This window comes from Protopterus annectens, chromosome 1.part0 (assembly GCF_019279795.1).
Source record: "Protopterus annectens isolate FY-2018-M chromosome 1.part0, PAN1.0, whole genome shotgun sequence".
NCBI classification, from domain to species: Eukaryota; Metazoa; Chordata; order Ceratodontiformes; family Protopteridae; genus Protopterus; species Protopterus annectens.
The window spans coordinates 1,407,529,589-1,407,547,473 of record NC_056725.1 but is presented as its reverse complement, the minus strand read 5'-3'; the positions used below and the strand labels follow the sequence as shown (position 1 = coordinate 1,407,547,473).

Here is a 17,885-nt window from a genome sequence, read left to right as displayed (position 1 = left end):
CTTATCATAGTGGTGGCCTTTAAAAAGTATAGTAGACGGCCCAAAAGTGGACTACTTTATTGTTTTTGAATTTTTTATGCTAATGCTTGCCTCTATAATGAATCTTAAAAAATAAACATATTTCAGTTCTTTAGCAATATATACCCTTAAATAGGTCTATCTGTATGAGTAAAATCAGAAGAAAAAATCCGTAAGTCTAGGAGGAGCAAGGTAACATCTGAAGCTAAAAAATCATAGTTTGTTTGTGTCTTTCGGCTTTTCCAGGTTAGGAGTCGCCACAGCGGAACTCTGGTCCGCTAATGATTGGCGGTAGAGTTTTTACGTGCTGGCTTGCCGGGCCTAACGCACAACCTTCAACGAAGTAACGCCCGTTCAAACACGCATGTCGCCACACTGAAGACGCTCTATCACAGCAGTTGAGAAGTTTGCAACCAGGCAAAAGATAGACAGGGTTAAGCCATTTTATGCAAGTTACAAGTTAGTCTGGAAAAACTGCACATACCTCTACCCCACCCATTCTAAAATGACACGATACAAAATAATAAAGTGCAGCAAAGTTGCAAAGGGAGACTGTTTGTGTCATTCCGGCACCCACCCACACACTCTACGACTAATCTGGATTCCATCCAGGCGTTCTGACATGTTCATTTTTAACTGTTCTTCAACTAATGGAACTGTGTATGCTCAACATCCTCACTACTACCTATAGTTATTTTAATTCTGTATCTTGCCCAAGCTATAACCCCAACAGAGTACATCAGCAGTGGGGAAATTCGAACATCTGTTTCACAGCTGTACTTTTTTATGCCTCGTCTGCAATAAGCAGCGAACGCACCTTTATATAGTCTGGTATTATCACTTCGTGTTTATTACTTTATGGTTATTTGTTTGCCGGGGTAGAACACTGATCTCAATGGGTCTTTTTTTCAGAATCAGCCGGAAACGCTGTCTGGTTAAACGACTTATTCAGAATCACACAGACATTACTTGGATGAAGACGGAATCAAACCCTACACCACAAGAAACAGCTTGTTTTCCCATGCACGTTTTCCTTCTTTAACTACTACACAGAGAAACCGTGAGCTAGAAATAAACAATACCTGCCGCTGAGATAAAATATACAAAAAAAAATCTAAACAGCAACTGTTTACGTTTACAACATGATAACGCCCGATGATGACTAACTTCTGATTTGCGTATCGTCTCTTGATTGCTGGAAATTCATGAACATAGGTATTGATGTAGCCGATTCCGATAGGGCTGAGTATCTATCAGTCATATCAGTTTGCCCATGGGGGCTGGTGTTACCAAGTTCCTTAAAGACACAGTACGCTGTTGCTGATTTTGGGGGGACGGAATTAGGTGTCAGTTGGTCTCGTGTTATATTTGAAGAGAGTTTGTAGTGGACGTGTGGATTAAGAAGGCAGACAATGGATACTGCTGCAACTCCCGGCAGCAGTTTTAGACAGCGTAAGTTATATACGTAGTATTTGCATCTCTTGGTCTGGTTTAGACTGGAAACGCTTACTGTGGTAGGAAATGGATTTTTCTTCTTTATAGGGGAAGAAAGTAGAGTTCCGTAGGTCTTGACTGCTTTCTTATGGGTGGGGAGAGGGTTGGCTGACTTCTTATGTCATTGGTGACCGCTGCCTTCCCTTATATTGAAGGGTGACATATGTAGTTTGACAAGTAGAGAAGGTCTGTATTAGTGCCTTTATTTCTTGGGCTGTTTGACATTTATTTATATTATTTTTTCTTGTCTTCAATTTGTCAGGAGCTATGTGGTGCGTTAGTGCACTAAACTCTATCTAAATTGACTTGGGAGTTCTGGTAGTATACACATGTCTGGTAGGCAGACACACAGTAGCAATCCGAGTATTATTGCAGCATGGGCTGTTCTTATTAGATGAAACAGAGGGGCTTTAGTTTTTTTAAGCTTTGAGTTCAATTCCCGGGCAGATAGCCTCCGATCCTTTCGGCATATTGCTGTGAAACTTGAAAATGGGTTATCCAGTACTATGCATATGTATTGTAAGATAATGGCTGTTTAGGTTTGCACATCTTAACACGGTTAAATGCATTTTCATGTCTGCTCTTGTCCCTAATGCAGCGACGTGAATCTCCCTCGAGTGTTTTAAGAAAATATTTTGCCAGTATGTGGCAAATCTCAGAGCTGAATAACTGAGTTCACATACAGGAAGAGTGACAAACTGGTATGACTTCTTTAGAATTGATTCTGAAACTTACTGATTTTGCTGTGTTTAATTTAAAAAGCTTGTCATGGTTTCTTCAGCACTCATCCTGACCATTCTTTACTTCTCTCTTACATGCTACTTTTGTAGTGACATACACAAATATAATGCTGTACTTTCTCTTGTCCGTACCTTGTCTGTCTTTTGGCACTGCCCACTTATTCTTCTATTGCCCATCCCCTTTCAAGATAAAATTTATTTTAACGTGCTGCCACCTGATCTGAAATAACCTGACTGCCTTGTAAACTCTTATGAATATTCATGATCCCTTTTGATAAGGCATGGTTACTCATGCAAACGTGCAGATATTTACTGTAAAACACAAAATGTTATAGTGCTTTCTTCAGTGTAGTGTTGTACCGTCTGTGTATGCATTATAACTTGCTTGCATTTTACAGGAATTTTACATAGCCAGGGTGTGGTTAATGCTGACATTTACTCACAGCTACTGTGGTTTGACATTAGGCATGAAGTGCATGCAGGTAACCATATCTACAGCAGGCGTGAGTAAATCCTGGCATAAGTTATTTATTGTTAAGTGCTTGAGATGACAGTGATAATGTCAGAGACTTTTTTTAATCTGGCTAGTAGCTTTTTTGAGTAATATGAATCAGTTTATTAGAACATGCCTCCATTTCTGTTTGTGTTTGCATCTGTGAATGTAGCCTATTCAGAAGTTGTGATTAGTTGTTGATTCTATATGGTGGATTTTTTTTGTTCTGTAGAAACATTATTACTATGTCCACTGTGTGTATTGTAAAATATAATTGATGTGTAACATGCTTACATCAATTTATTTTAATAAGTCGCTTGCAAAAAAATATGTAATGCTGCAGCAAGCAAAAATGGGAACTGTTGCTGCCCTTCCTTTGCTTTGTTCCCTCTTTGGTGAAAATACATTTTCACACTGACAGTAGGGGACAGTATACCTGTCTGGTCTCCACTTTCAACATCTTTCATCCCTCCCTCCCTATTTCTCACCTTATCCTTTTCCATCTGTTCCATGTTCTCTTGAATGTCTCCATGGAATCCTTTTACACACCCTGGATCTACAAAAATATATTGTTAGTGAGTTGCTGACCCACAAAAGGGATTATCAGAGTGGAAGTGGTTGGACATTACAGGCTACTTTCTGTCCCTCCTTTTACTCCCTCTGTCTTTTCTGTTCAGGACAGTTCTTTCATAATGCCTTGGCATTGTCTTATGTACCCATATAATGCTCCCCCCATTTCTCTAGTCTGGTTGGTCATATCATTCCCCTTCCACCCCACAGTTCTTTCTAGTGACTTTATTTCTCTGTGTGTGTCTCTCTCTATCCTTTTATGGCCTCCTGACCTTCAGGCAGCACTCAGTGTGGCCTGACCATGCCTTGATAGAGCATGAATACATACATACACATATGTTATATTTGTTTTTTTCTTTTTCATTTTTTTTTAACATATGTGTGTTTTAACCTGCAAAGCCCATTAGTCACAAGTATGACCCATGTATACTGTCTGGTTAAATTAATTCCTTGGAGTCCACATTAGGCAAATGAAGGTTGCAGAAGTCAAATTGTGTATCATTGAGAGCAGGAATCAACTTGCCAACAGCTCGGAGCCTTAATCCTCTGTGTTGCCTGTTTTTCCTCTAGCATTTATCCCTGTGAGGATATTCACCTGTGTTCTGTTGGCTACTGTCACTGCCCTTTCACCTTGCTCCTGGTTGTCCAGTCCAGGTGTGATAAACACACACACATCCTCTTACTGCTCTGTTATCACTTACCCTTCCACTGAGGATACCACATGGTTGCCATGGCCTAGACATACTACTTTTCATTTGTCTACACTGAGCCTACAGTGTCAGTTTTTAGCCCACTTGGTCAGCTTTTCGTACTTATTGTCCTCCCTCATTTGCCACTGCTTCACATAACTGTGACCTGACTGAAAAGATTCATTGCCAAACTTGAGTATATCTTGTGTCAATGGAGTCTGTAGGCAGGATTAATTTTTCTTTCTCTTGATGGGTGGTGATCCAGTATAATGTTTGTAGGCTATTATGATTGGGGGGGGGGTGTCTTTATTGTGAATTTTATGCAGTGTACTACCCAATGAAGTTAAATACATTTCTTTGGTCAGTATTTGTCAAGTATGTGGGGCTGGTGGAACAAAAACTGGAGTATTCTTCAAATAAAAGTTTGTGTATGTTATTTAAGCATGTTCTTTGAATCCTAGAAACAGAGCGAAATACATCACAATGGGAACCTTTAGTAGACTTAAATATTTTCTTTTAAACTTGCAGCATTGAGGCTTCTTTTACCTCCTGCTGAGGGAAAGAACATAGTGGACTTTACAGAGTGCAGCCTTTTGAAAAAGTAATTTGATATGTGGCAGTCCCATATGGAGAAGCACAGTAGAAGTTTTGGAACAAGTCTAGGAAGGGTTTTTGCAAGTTGTCCAGTAAGGTGGTCCTTTAAGCCTTTATTTAGGAAATCTGATTAGCTAAGTAAACATGCATAGTTTGTATTTTACTCTTGTCTCCTGCTAAAAATCCTTAACAGGACCTCTGAGTCATAAATGCAAATAGTAACAGAATATGAAATATCCGTACAGTACATAGAACCATTCAAATAGCGACTGATGTTTGGCTATGCAAGAATGAGGATGGTTTTACTCGTCTGCCACCACTGTAGAGGATTGGGAATGGAAGGATGGATTGTAGCATACCTGGAGGGTCAAGTGGCCAGAGTACATTTATGCATGACAACATGTGGAGTAAGTCTATAGGAAATTGAGAATTTAGGTCATCGTGTTGCTTGTACAGGAATTAAAAGGTTTGTGACCTGTGCCAGGCATTAGTGTGTTGGGACAGCCTTCCACTAGGGTCCAGCTGTGCGTTTGGCAAAGGTTGTGCCATAAGAGTATGTAGGTAAAATCATTATGCACACATTGTTCTTTTGGGATCTGTATTTTCTGTGAATCTAGTGTTACATTTCATGTTGTATGTGTGAATATTGCAAACATTTTCAGTTTTACAGTATTTGCCAGTTTGCATGAATACACAGCACGTTGTATACATGCCAGTAATTGAGCTTTGGTACAGTCTGTTTACTAATAAGTCATCTGGAAGAAGTAAATATTTTAGAAAGTTAATTTCCATATGCACATTCTGGCCTTAACTTGCATTGTATCCAGAGAAGGTATTTACATGATGTACTGTAATTAGTGCTGTGCATTTGTTAAAACTGAGCATTTTAAGTAACTTGTGACCTTGAATAAGGGTGATTCTTTGTCTTCGTCTTCTTTTTCTTCTAAGAAAGCTAATTTAATACAGATAGATATAATGTGAAACTGAATATAAGGGTAGAGTTTAGTAATCACATAAAATCAAACTACCATGTTTTCAGAGCAAGTGAATGTCTTATTTATGCAAACTTTGACTGGGTTAGTACCACAAGGTCAGTCACCTCTTTTCAGGGGAGTCCTGAGATAGTACTGATTAGGGCAAATTTGGCCAGGACACCAAGGAACTTCCCCTAATCTTTTGTATAAGCGCCATGGAATCTTTTGCATCCTCCTGAGCTGCCACCAGCTCAGGCAGATGGGGTCTCAGTTAAACATCTCATCTGAAGGACAGTACTCCCAGAAGTGCAGTACTCCTCTTATGCTGCACTTCAGTGTCAGTACTGAAAAATGAATCCAGCTATCTGGAATGGGAATAGAACCACATTCTTCTGCATGCTACAACATGAGCTACTTAAACTGTTGTGTGAAGTGTGTTCTGAAATGGAAATGACGGAACAAAAAATGTTTAAAAAATACTTTTGTTACTGACAAAATAAATTATAGAAAGGAATGTGTGGCTCCTACTGTATGTTGCTCTTTTAAAGATAATATGGGGGGGGGGGGGTCTTTCAGATTTGTTACGTACACCTTCTGTTTTATGATATCCTTAATTCACAAAAGTAAATTCAGTCATATTAGAAAAGGAAAGTTTCTTGTTGAATCCCTACTACCCAAAGTGCTGTTTTAATTGGTGGATGGCATGTTTGCCCATCAGTTCACTGCATGTAAACTTGAATAGTCTTTGACCATCACTTGTCTAGAGTAATGAGGAAATCATTCTGTGTTCTGCAACTTGTAAACAAAGGTATCACATCTAGGTCCAAGGAGGTCATTCTTCCACTTTATTCAGCATTCGTCAGACCTGTCATTTGAGTACATTGCGCCCTTTAGTATGTACCTAACCAGGCACTTCCAACAACTCGAATGTCCGCAAAGGTTCCTTACTAAAAGAATACAAGGTAAGTAACATGTCCTGTGCAAACTGCCTCAAGGCCCTATTTCTATATTCTGTCTCCTCTAGGCTGTTGAGGGGATTTCTATGCCTAGCATACAAGGCATGGTCAGACTCCACCCTGGCAGATCTCCTGCATGTCCACTAAACAAACAGTATCATAATTACTCATTCTAAAGACATAAACCTTGCCTGTGGTATGAACAGGTCCTACTGGAGACATGGGTATGTATCTCAGATACTACCACGTCTCAGGAAGAGGCTTTCCATCCACGTGAAGCAGGTAACCAGAGTCAAGGGTAACTTTGCCAACTGGATGGGAAACGGGAAATTCATCCCTGATTTGGCACATATGTCTGTAATGGACATAGGCAACCTGTAGATGGCTCATCTCCCAGGACCCTGCTTGTAAATGTTTCAACTCCCAACCCCTTACTTACACTTATCAAGGGTACTAGAATTTGTCAGAGATTTTGTATGCATGGCTAGGCCTTAAAAAGGACCGTGTGGTTAATAGCCTATTATACAACGACCCCCCCCCCCCCAGTAATATTCAAAAACATGCAAGCTGACTGCTCAGCGTGCACATTGTAAATCAGAGTTATAGTAATGGAAAAAGGTCCGGTCGCCTGGACGTTTTCCCATTACTATAACTTTTTTTTTTTTTTTTTTTTTACAGCAACGGAGAACACTCCTAGCGAGACAGTTTGTAAAAAGCAACGGAGATCTTGCTTTCTCCGTTGCTTTTGCCCACAGCACTGATGTACTGCGTAGGCATACACATGCGCAGTACATCAGAACTGCTGCAGAATACCAGACAGCTGCGGAACGGCAGCAAGGAGGCATTATACAATGCCATTATTTAAGAAAAGTAATTATTTATTTTCTTAAATAATGTCATTGTATAATAGCAATAACCCACTTCTGGGTGTGGGTAATGCTGGATTTACCCACGGTTGGCTTTGTTTGGCCACTCGAGCTTCAACCTCGTGACCAAACCACACCAACTGTGGGTAAATCCAGCATTACCCACACCCAGGCGTGGGTTATTGCTATAGTGCACACCTATGAACTTGCACTTGGGTTTTGGTATGACTGTTCATGTTTAGGTTGCACTGGCGAAAAAAAACTTTTTTTTTTTTTTTTTCTTTTGTTTTTTTTTTTACTGCTAATATAATAGACTAAACCATTTGTTTAGTTTAAAAGACTGGTCTTGCACTTCATGAAATTGTAAGAATCTGAATTTGAAGGAAAAGGATATTGGCACCCAGAGAATATTAGGTTGCTTCTTTTCCTGTGCTGAACTACAAGTGGTTATGTTAAACATGCTAGGAAAGTGTAGAGATAGCATTGTCATTTCTTTGCGGAGGAGTTTCCTTTATGGCTTTGTTTTATATCTGCACTACACTACCGATCTGAAGTGAAATTATTGTATGCATTTTAATGGATGTCTAATTGCATCTCTAATACAAAGTATATCCCAGGAGGGAGTATTTGAGCCTTACAGTTAAGGATACAGTACGTTATAATACTTATACTCATTTCCTACTATGTTTGTATCAGCAGTGCAGTATAAATCTGATATAATACACTCACTAGACATATATTTTTTCATAGTTGAATATCAAAATTGAATAGATGATATCATTGGCAGTAGGTAAAATGTGTTTATTATAGTTTTGAGAGTGTTGCAGGTCCATGAAATTGAATAATCTCAAAACAGTGAGAGAAATGTAGTTCAGGGATGGTCAGCTACATAGGTGGGATATAGACTGTTAATTATAAATAGTTTAGTAAGAGAAGAGAGAGACTATAGTGTTTCTACAATTTACGTATGGCAGGGAGGTTGCTGATAATTACAGGATATGGAGTAAATAATCAGTTTAGCAAGATTTGTGGATTATGTTGCATAAATATAAACTTGGATGGGTTGACTTTAGCCAAGGGATGTACAGGAGCTGCCACAGCGGAACTCCGGTCCGCTAATGATTGGCAGTAGATTTTTATATGCCAAGTTGCCAGCCCTGACGCACAACCTTCAATGAAGGTACGCCCATTCACGTATGTCTCCACACAGAAGACACTTTTTAGCAGAGAATCGAACAGGACAATGTCTTACTGTGAGGCGACAACGCTACCACAGCATCACTATATATATATATATATATATATATATATATATATATATATATATATATATATATATATATATAAAATGTGTATATAATAAATATATACAATGTAAGATCTTGTTTTGAAATATTCTAACTTCTGTAGCTATCTCAAAGAGGGAGGAACAGTATCATTTTTTAGCTACAGTTGGAATACAGTAGTTGTGTTGTTGGATTGACTTTTACTAATTAGTAGTTTATTTCTTGTACGTAAGGGTCTCATAGGGGAACTGTTTAAGTTGGATGTTCCAGTTTGTGGAGTAGTTTATGAATTTTCAGTAATTTTGAGTATGAGAGGGTATTAGAGAGTTCTAGTCAGTTTTTGTTTAGAGCCAGTGGTAGATTCTAATTGGTAGGTTATTGGCAAATTTAGCTATTTTATTATAACACTGGTTAAGTTTCTGGGTTATAGAGAAATGTGGAGAATGCATATAGCAGGGTTGGAAGTAGATGGGTTGAGGCAGTGCTACCTCTGGCATTATCTCTGAGGAATGGTTTTACACTATATAGGCTGCCTGTTTTTTGGTATGTTGTCTTTTACTATTTGTGTAATACGATGACCAAATTTTAGTTGGTTGCTTACGATGACTCCAAGTAGTTTAGCATAAGAAACTGATTCTTCTGGTTTTTGTATTTCCGCAGTTAATGGTGAAGAGATTTTTTTGTATGATGTATTGTTTTGGTGTGAACAGCATAAGTTTAGTTTTCATGTGGTTAAGGAGACGGTGAGAGTTATTAAGCCAGTTTTGTATGGAGGAGAACAATTGTTGGGTTAGTTGTTAAGTAAATATAGGGTTTTCCATGTACAAATGAGTGTAGAGTCATCAGTGTGTTGTATAATTGTGATATGTGAGAAAGCAGTCTGTAGGTCATCGATTAAATAGATTGAACAAGAATGGACCTAATATGGATCCTTAGGGGAATCCTGAAGGTGTGGATAGGTAGGGAGAGTAATCATTTTACAGCTTGGTGCCTATGCGAGAGGTTTCTCTGAAACCAGTGGAGACATGAATCTGCCAGACCTTGGGCGAATAATTTATGTAGTAGCTTTTGATGAGTTGACCATATTGAATGGTTTTGATAAGTCGAGAAAAACTGAGAGACTAGATTTGTTTGTGAGTTTCTGTTTTGGTTAATGGTGTTTATAAAATTTAACAATGCTTTAATACTGTGATTGTATAAGAGAGGAGATTATGTTCCAAGATAAAAATTTAGTAGTCGAGAGGGGATATACTTCTCTAGAATTTTAGATAGAACTGTCTCTAGCTGATGTAGTCACATTGGCTAATGTTGATGAGACACTCTGTCCTCAAGTGAAAAATGGGAATGGTGATGATGATGATGATGATGATGAAGAGAATGGTGATTGGCCTCTGGTTAGAGAGGTCTATAGAAGAACCACCCTTATGTAGCAGAGACCTCCAAGGCAAAAACGCACTGTACCACCACAACACTAATCATGAGACACTTAACTCTCCTAAACAGTGTGCCACTCAACTAAAGCCCCTAAGGCAAAACAGAATGCCCAACACACTAGTCATAGGTGACTTGATAGTGAGACACACTGATGTCCCACTCACTAGGATGAATAAGGAGAAAGTAACAGTTGGCTGCCTGTCAGGTGCCAGGATCCGCCACATAATGCACAGACTCGGGTCCCTCAACAGGTTCAAATATGACTCTGTCATTGTACATGTGGGTGTGAATGACTGAGACGTACCTCCCTGGACTACATGAGAAGAGACATGGAGGAGCTCTCGGATTATGTAGCCCAGGTGGGTATGACCCTAGCCCTAAGCAGCCTCCTGCCATAACCCAGAATGATACCACGGTACAAGCAGAAAATGATTGAGTTCAACAATTGGCTAAGTTTCTGGTGTCATTCTAAGGGGAGCCAGTATCTGTCTGCCTGGGATGACATGATTGACAGACCTAGATGCTTTGCCAGAGATGACCTGCATCTGTCACCCCTGGGCTTCTGGATACTGGCCAAGACTCTTGCCACCCCTGTAGTGCCTTTTTTAGGTGGTGTTCAAAAGACGAAATTACCACAGTAACGGCTACAAACAAATGCAGTCGGAGGGTCATGCTGCTCAACGCTAGAAGTCTAAATCTCAAAATGCACTCGCTCGAAGCACTCCTTAAAATAGAGAACATCGACATTTGTGTTGTAACAGAGACCTGGTTCAAGGCAGCAGATAGCACCCGTGCTATTGGGCTATAACTCATTCCATAACTTTCGGTCCCAGAACTTGGACTGAAGTGCTAAAGGTGGTGGCATTTGTATATTCATCAAGGATGCACATACCTCCAGACTGGTAGCCCAACATGATGCATCAGAGATGCTTCAGGTGCAGCTAATATTGGGTAAGACAGCGATTCCGGTCGTAGCATACTGTAGGTCCCCAACCATGACCCAAAACTCGCACTCCACTTTCCTAAACACCCTGGAGAATATTCGGGTCCACCCGAACACTCTCATACTGGGCAACTTCCAACTACCCCTCCATTAACTGGGAAAACTACTCGTGTACCAATACACTTGCCCAACGTTTCCTGGAATTCATTAATTCCAATGCCCTGGACCAGCTCATTCTTACCCCCACTAGAGGTAGCAATATCCTTGACCTAGTCATTACTAACATGGGTGACCATTGCTGTGCACCAATAGTCAACTCCTCCCTGGTTAGATCCGACCACAAACTAATCACCTTGGAAATCCTCATCCCTCCCCCGCAAAGGTAACCAGCATGAAAACCTGCTCCTAAAAACAGAGGTGGCTAACTTCACGGCACCCATGCAATTGGATAACAGCTGCATGACCGCAGAATCATACACTAATGCCCTGTACGAACACGTACACAAATGCATGGATCTCGCCATACCCAATAGAACCAACACATTCTTCTCCAGAAAAAGAAGCCAATCTGGTGGTCCCCTTCCATAAACAAACTCTACAACAGAAGGAGGAAACTGATGAGAAATAAGATGAAGTCCCAAGACTGGAAAAATTTCTTTTCAGCCTCAACAAAAAGTTGAGATTCCTCATCAAATCCTCTAAAGCTAGCTATGAAAACAGAATTGCAGCAGATAGTAAAGACAACCACAAGTCCTTCTATAGTTATGTTAAGAATCTCCACGGCAGTACCCGGATTTGCTTGGACCTGTTGCACAATGGCACCTCCTATACTGAGCCAACAGATATTGCCTATATACTGACTGACAGATTCAGTGCCAGTTTTACCCCTCTCTCCCCCACCCAAGGACTGATCACAATATCAGTAGATTGCCAGGCACCCAATATTAGTCCTGCACAGGTTAAAATAGCACTGTCCAAAGCCAAGAATACAGCTTCTATAGGACTTGACAATATCCCTGGCTGTGTTCTACATGAACTACAGAGTGAACTGGAACCTCACCTGTGTGCCCTGTTCAATCATAGCTTCACCTCAGGCTTTGTCCTTACCGAATGACGCACTGCTGCAGTCATCCCTCTCCACAAAGGAGGAGCGATTACAGACCCTGGGAGCTATCGCCCCATTAGCCTGACAAGTCTGATATGCAAAGCTATGGAACGCATCATCATGGACCTAATAAACAAAGATATAGGGAACCTCCAAACTCTGCATCCCACACAGTTTGGTTTTGTGAAGCGTAGATCATGCCTGCGCAACCTGGTTGACTTCTTTGAGTCAGTCACTAGAGTTGTGGATGAAGGCAAGGTGGTTCATACAGCCTACCTTGATCTGGCCAAGGCCTTTGATACCATTCCACACTCAGGAATCATAGAAAAACTCGCTAAGTTAGGCATCAGCCCCCACTAAGTGGGTTGCAAATTGGCTCACAGATAGAACCCACAGTGTGAAAGTAGCTTACTCCAAGTCAGACTGTTGACCAGTCACAAGTGGAGTCCCACAGGGTTCGGTCCTGGGTCCTCTCCTGTTTGGTATCTACTTCTCTGACGTCCAGGCCAACACAAAGGAACTTTGGCTGACAAAAGTTTGCAGATGATTGCAAGTTGGGAGCCATAATTAACTCCCCAAGTGATGTTGACATCCTACAGAAAGGCCTCACTGGGACCAATGACTGGTGTCAGAACCATGGCCTTAAGCTCAATGCCAAAAAATGTGTTGTCATCCCCTTTGGGAAAAACCCATTTCCCATGAATTACCACATCAATGGTAGTCCACTGAACACAGAAGGCGTCATAAGAGATCTGGGAACATAGGTTGGCAACAACCTCTCTTTTGACCACCACATTGCTACTGTAGTCAGAAAGTCCTTCTGTGTGGCACATCTCATTACTAAGGGTTTTGCATCCAGGAAGAAAGAGGTCATTGTCTCCCTCTACCCTTCCCTCAATAGGCCAATCATAGAGTACAATGCCCGATTTGGCATGTACCTCATTAGACACCTACAACAACTGGTGAGGCTGCAAAAATACCTCACAAAGAGGATCGTAGGCCTTAAACACTTGACCTATATGGACAGACTCAAAAAAACTCCAACTATTCTCTGTCTCATTTTGCCTGCTTAGAGGTGATCTCTGCTTAACTTACAAAGCCATGTCTGACCAGCTCTGTTAGAAATGCTACATCTAAAGAAATCCCAATCCCTCTGCACTACACGCTCCAGAGACCTCAACCTCATTAGCCCAAACAGAACAAGCTGGAGGGACAGGTTTATAACCCGCAGACTACCCATGCTATGGAATAGACTTCCCATACATGTCAAGTGGAGCTCCTCACTGAACCTCTTCAAGAGAAATCTTTTTTGAGTGGATGGGAAATAGAAAATTCACCCCGGGTGCTCACTCCAGTGGCTCTATTTGACAGAGGCTCTGGGAACTAAGGTCGGGTGGCACGATGCCAGGGTAATCCTATGGGCTAGGCTTGTAAAGGCTCGAGGGCCATTAGCCTAGTACACACCTATGAACCCATGAACCTATAACAAAGGATTTTTTTTAGTGATTTATTAGGTTTGCCACAAGGTATGTTAGTACATCTGCAGCAGTTGTAAGGCATTCCAGAGGTAGATTGTCGAGGGTTAAGAAAGTTTGTTTTTACCTATGGAGTTTTTTGTAATAGTGGGGATTGGGGACTGGTGTGAATGAAAAGGGATTTTCTTTTTTGCTTTTACAAAAGGGCAGTTTTCTGCTGTAGATGGTGGGGTTGGAATTGTTTGGTAAAAATTCATATTTTATTGCAGTTAAGGATGTAACTGCTTGCATAAAGAGGGAGTTAAATTGTGTGGCTGTGCTTTCTTGTTGGTGGGAGGTAGCTAGTGTTGGCTGAGTGATTAATTTTTGCCAGGTTCAGTAGTTTTCTTATTGAAGTTCAGAAAAGCTTAGAATTAGAATGGTGTTTTCTCTGTAGTTTGGCGTAGACATATTTTTGGTCAGTTTTGATGTAGTTTGACCTGTTTTTAAGTTGTTACAGGTTAAAAGGTTCAAATATTTTTTTTTTTTTGTGTCCATATTTTCCAAAACTTGTCCCTTGCTTTCATTAGCTCCTTGTATTCTTGAACAGCCGTGGAGCTGGGTTTGTTTTAGCTCTTTTTGCTCTGATTTGGGCATGTTTAGGAAAGTTTTATTAAATTTAGAGACAGCATCATCTAGTAGTAGGTATTGGAGTATGTTCCAGTTAAGCTACTTCACTGTGTTATTGATTATGTAATCCATTTAAATAGCAGTGCAATATGTATTTTGGTGTTGTGAGAAACATCAGCTGAGATTCGGAAAGGCTTACAGCAAAGGAAATCCTTTAACATTCACTACCACCCCTGTGGTGAACCTTACCAATTCTTAGACTGGCCTGCTGCTGACAATTTTGGGGTGGTGGACCATAGCGTGGAAGACCGTCTCAAGAGTTACATGATTAAGTAACAAACCAGGGGAGTGACCTAATATTTATTAGCCACTTGCTTTCCCTCAGAAATGCCAGCATCTCCGATTTATGCAGTGTAAAAGTTCGTTGTTGATGGAAAAAGTGAACACCATCAAAAGATGAGGTACTCATTCACTTTTTATTGAAACAGTCATGTAGTAAGTTCAGCAAATGTGGGGGTGCTGTATGTGTTAGTGTGTATGGACATATGTGCTCTTGTCTGCAGAGGCTTGAATGAAGGTGCATGAATATGTGGGTGTTTGCCTGCCTTGGTGGTCGCACTGGTGGGCGGGGGGAGTTAGGTAGGGGATTGAGAGTCTGTGTGTGGGAGGGTTGATGGGTGTGTGAATGGGCAAGTGTGTCTGGGACTGCAGTAGAGTGTGGAGGGGTTCTTGTTTGCTGATTGGTGGATGGTGGTATGTGCTCATACACCAAACAGGAAAAACACCAACCCAGCACTATGAAGGCAAAAAAAGGCTTCCACACTCCAAAATGCTTTAATTACAACTGCTTCAGTCAAATGCAGTACATAAAAAAGCAACACAGCAGTTGGAAATAAACCAGAGAGATAAGCGCTTTCGTTCCACTGACTTATAAAAAGGAACTTCATCAGATCAATGAAAAAACTGCCATTAAGCTTCTTAAATACTCCTAAACCAATCGCAGCAAAAATTCAGAACACGCCCTTTTTGCATGAAATAGCCTGACAAAAGCAAGCTTAGTAAAAAAGGCATATTATACAATGACTGGCCATTACTATTCCAAAACGTGTGCGCTGATTGGCCAGAGTGCCCGTTGTAAATCCGACAATATACCAAAGGAAAAGGTCCAGTTGCCCAGACTTTTTTCCGTTGGTATATTGTCCAAGTTTTAATTTTTTTTTTATTAAAAAAAAAAAAAAAATAAAGCTGTAGTCCCGTCTCCGCACATACGAGAAAGACAGTATGAAGAAAATAGAAGGAAAATCAGGTATGGTAATTTTAAACGTATCTGATTTCCCTTGTATTTTCTTAAAGCTGTCTTCCTTGTATGTGTGGAGTAGGGACTGCAGCTCTCCTACCCCTAAATTGCCACAAACCAATATTAAAAAAAAAAAAAAAAAAAAATTACAGAAAAACTGCACTACAGAGATCTTCTTTTCTCCATTGCGTACTTTTCCGAGCACTGATTTACTGGGTAAGCGTGGGAACGCAAGTTCTAAATGCATGTGCAGTACATCAGCAATGGCAAAGCGGAGCCGTCCAGTGGTGGAAGGCAGCATTGTACAAGGACATTATTTAAGAAAAGTAAGTTTTTTTTTTTTTGTTTTTTTTTTTTTCTTAATGTCCTTGTATAATAGCAATAACCCACTTCTTGGTGTGGGTTAATGCTGGATTTACCCACGGTTGTCTGTTTGGTCACTCGGGCTTTGCCCTCGTGACCAAACCACACCAGCCATGGGTAAATCCAGCATTACCCACACCCAGGCGTGGGTTATTGCTTAAGTAACCCCCCCTTTTTTTTTCATAAAAAGAATGGAACAATGTTATACACAATAGCAACATTCTAAGGCTAAAATTCAACTAGAGGGGAAAAAATATATGCTATGCGCATACAAACCTAGTGAAAACACTAGTGCCATCAGGTCTGACAGCACTAGAGTTTGCTACAGTGCGACTTGAAGACATACTAATGAGCAGATATTGAGGCCTTTCTCATTTGTGGTCAAAGCAGTCTTTGAATTGCATTTTCTTACTTTTGAAGTAATTGACATAACTGTAACAGGCCAGTTACCATGAGTGATGAGCCCCTTTCTGAATCCCAGCCAGTGTGTAGGGATCAGGGATCATTAGTTCTTCAGGTATGCATATACTAGAGCTCATTAGTTATGTTTTATGCATATAATAGAGCTCATTAGTTATGTTTTAATAGGTGAAGGTCAAGTGGAGTGCTGAGGTTAGTATGAGCGTTTAGAAGGATACATGAGTAGGGATAAGGCTTAAACTGTAATCCACTGCATCTATCTATATGATGATTAGATGAAAATTTAAATGTTACTTGAGTAGAGGAAAAGCTTTATGTAGAACTATTTGCGTGAGTAATATGCAAAATGGGAAAAGGGATTGAGGATGGCTAGATGGATGGATTTGCATGAGTAAATCCAGCTTATTTCATTTTGTATGAAAAAAGTAATATTTGGGTGAAGTCTGATGGGAGAGAAGTCCATGTTTTGGTTACAGCAGCACAGTGTAGAGAATATCCAAAATGGTTATTTGATTTTGTGATAATTGGTCCATTTTTGTTCAAGGATCTTAGAATTCCAGTGGAATGGTAAATGTGTACTTGGCTATTAATTATTAGATGTTTATTTGGTTTGTAAATTGTGCAGTGAACTAGAACTGCAGTGCCTAGAATGTTCTGTCAGCGTTGACCTAAATCATGTAGTGCTTACTTTGAAAAAAGCTCTTAAGGCAAGCTATTAAAGTACACATTATTTTTATTCATTGCAACAAGACAGTTTTGACAGTTTTCTCTTCAACAAATAACCGTGGCCAATTTTGTCACTTTCATATGTGGAAAATCTCCCTTGAGACAATGAGCATGTAGTGTACGGATTAGATTTGGTAGTGGAAGTTTCCCAACAGTCTTGGTGAGTGAGTAGTTTGGGGACTGCTACATGAAAGCAAAAAAATTAGCCACTAACTTGCTTGCTAAAACAAGATAAGGATTATCTGTTTTCCATGAATTTGGAGGTAAAAAAATCAAATGGGAGTCATTAAAATTTTCCATTAACAATTGTGTCAAGAGTTACTTCAGCAATGCCTAGATATAACTTTTTGTACATTTAAGAATATTTGGAGACAGATACTCAGATATGCAGTGTGAAAACTAACAAAAATAATGGGATGTTTCCATGTGGGTTTTGTGATGTGTGTACCTACATTTTTGTGGGTCCTAGTATATTTTTGCACAGTCCTGAACATGTATTGGAAGTGAAAGGGCATTGTAACTGACTTTTTAGGGCTTATTTGTATTGCCATATGCTCAGGATGTTCTTTTTATGTAGGCATGACCAAGAGGAAACTAAGAAGTAGAATTAAAGAACATCTTTATGGTATAAGAAATAAGATGGCAACAATGCCCTTTAACATGTGATGTTTACAATTAGAAACGGTACCTAAAAATTTGCGGGGGGGGGGGGTGATTACAAGAAATCTGTGTTAAAAAGGGAGACCTTTTTGCAATTAAGATTTCAGGCTGATAAAAAGCCTGGTTTAACTGAAACCATATGTATAAAATGTTTTTTATAAATGTCATTTGTG

The 17,885-nt window shown here is 40.1% G+C and overlaps 1 protein-coding gene across 1 annotated transcript in view; it reads left to right on the top strand.

Moving 5' to 3' along the window:
• The first annotated feature begins 1,309 nt into the window (after positions 1-1,309).
• LOC122802317 (protein YIF1B-A-like) overlaps positions 1,310-17,885 on the top strand; it is a 764,428-nt gene continuing 747,852 nt past the window's right edge. Inside the window, exon 1 of the mRNA XM_044071990.1 lies at positions 1,310-1,470. Within this exon, the coding sequence (XP_043927925.1) occupies positions 1,431-1,470 (40 nt within the window). The 5' untranslated portion in view covers positions 1,310-1,430. The remainder of the gene's footprint in view (positions 1,471-17,885) is intronic.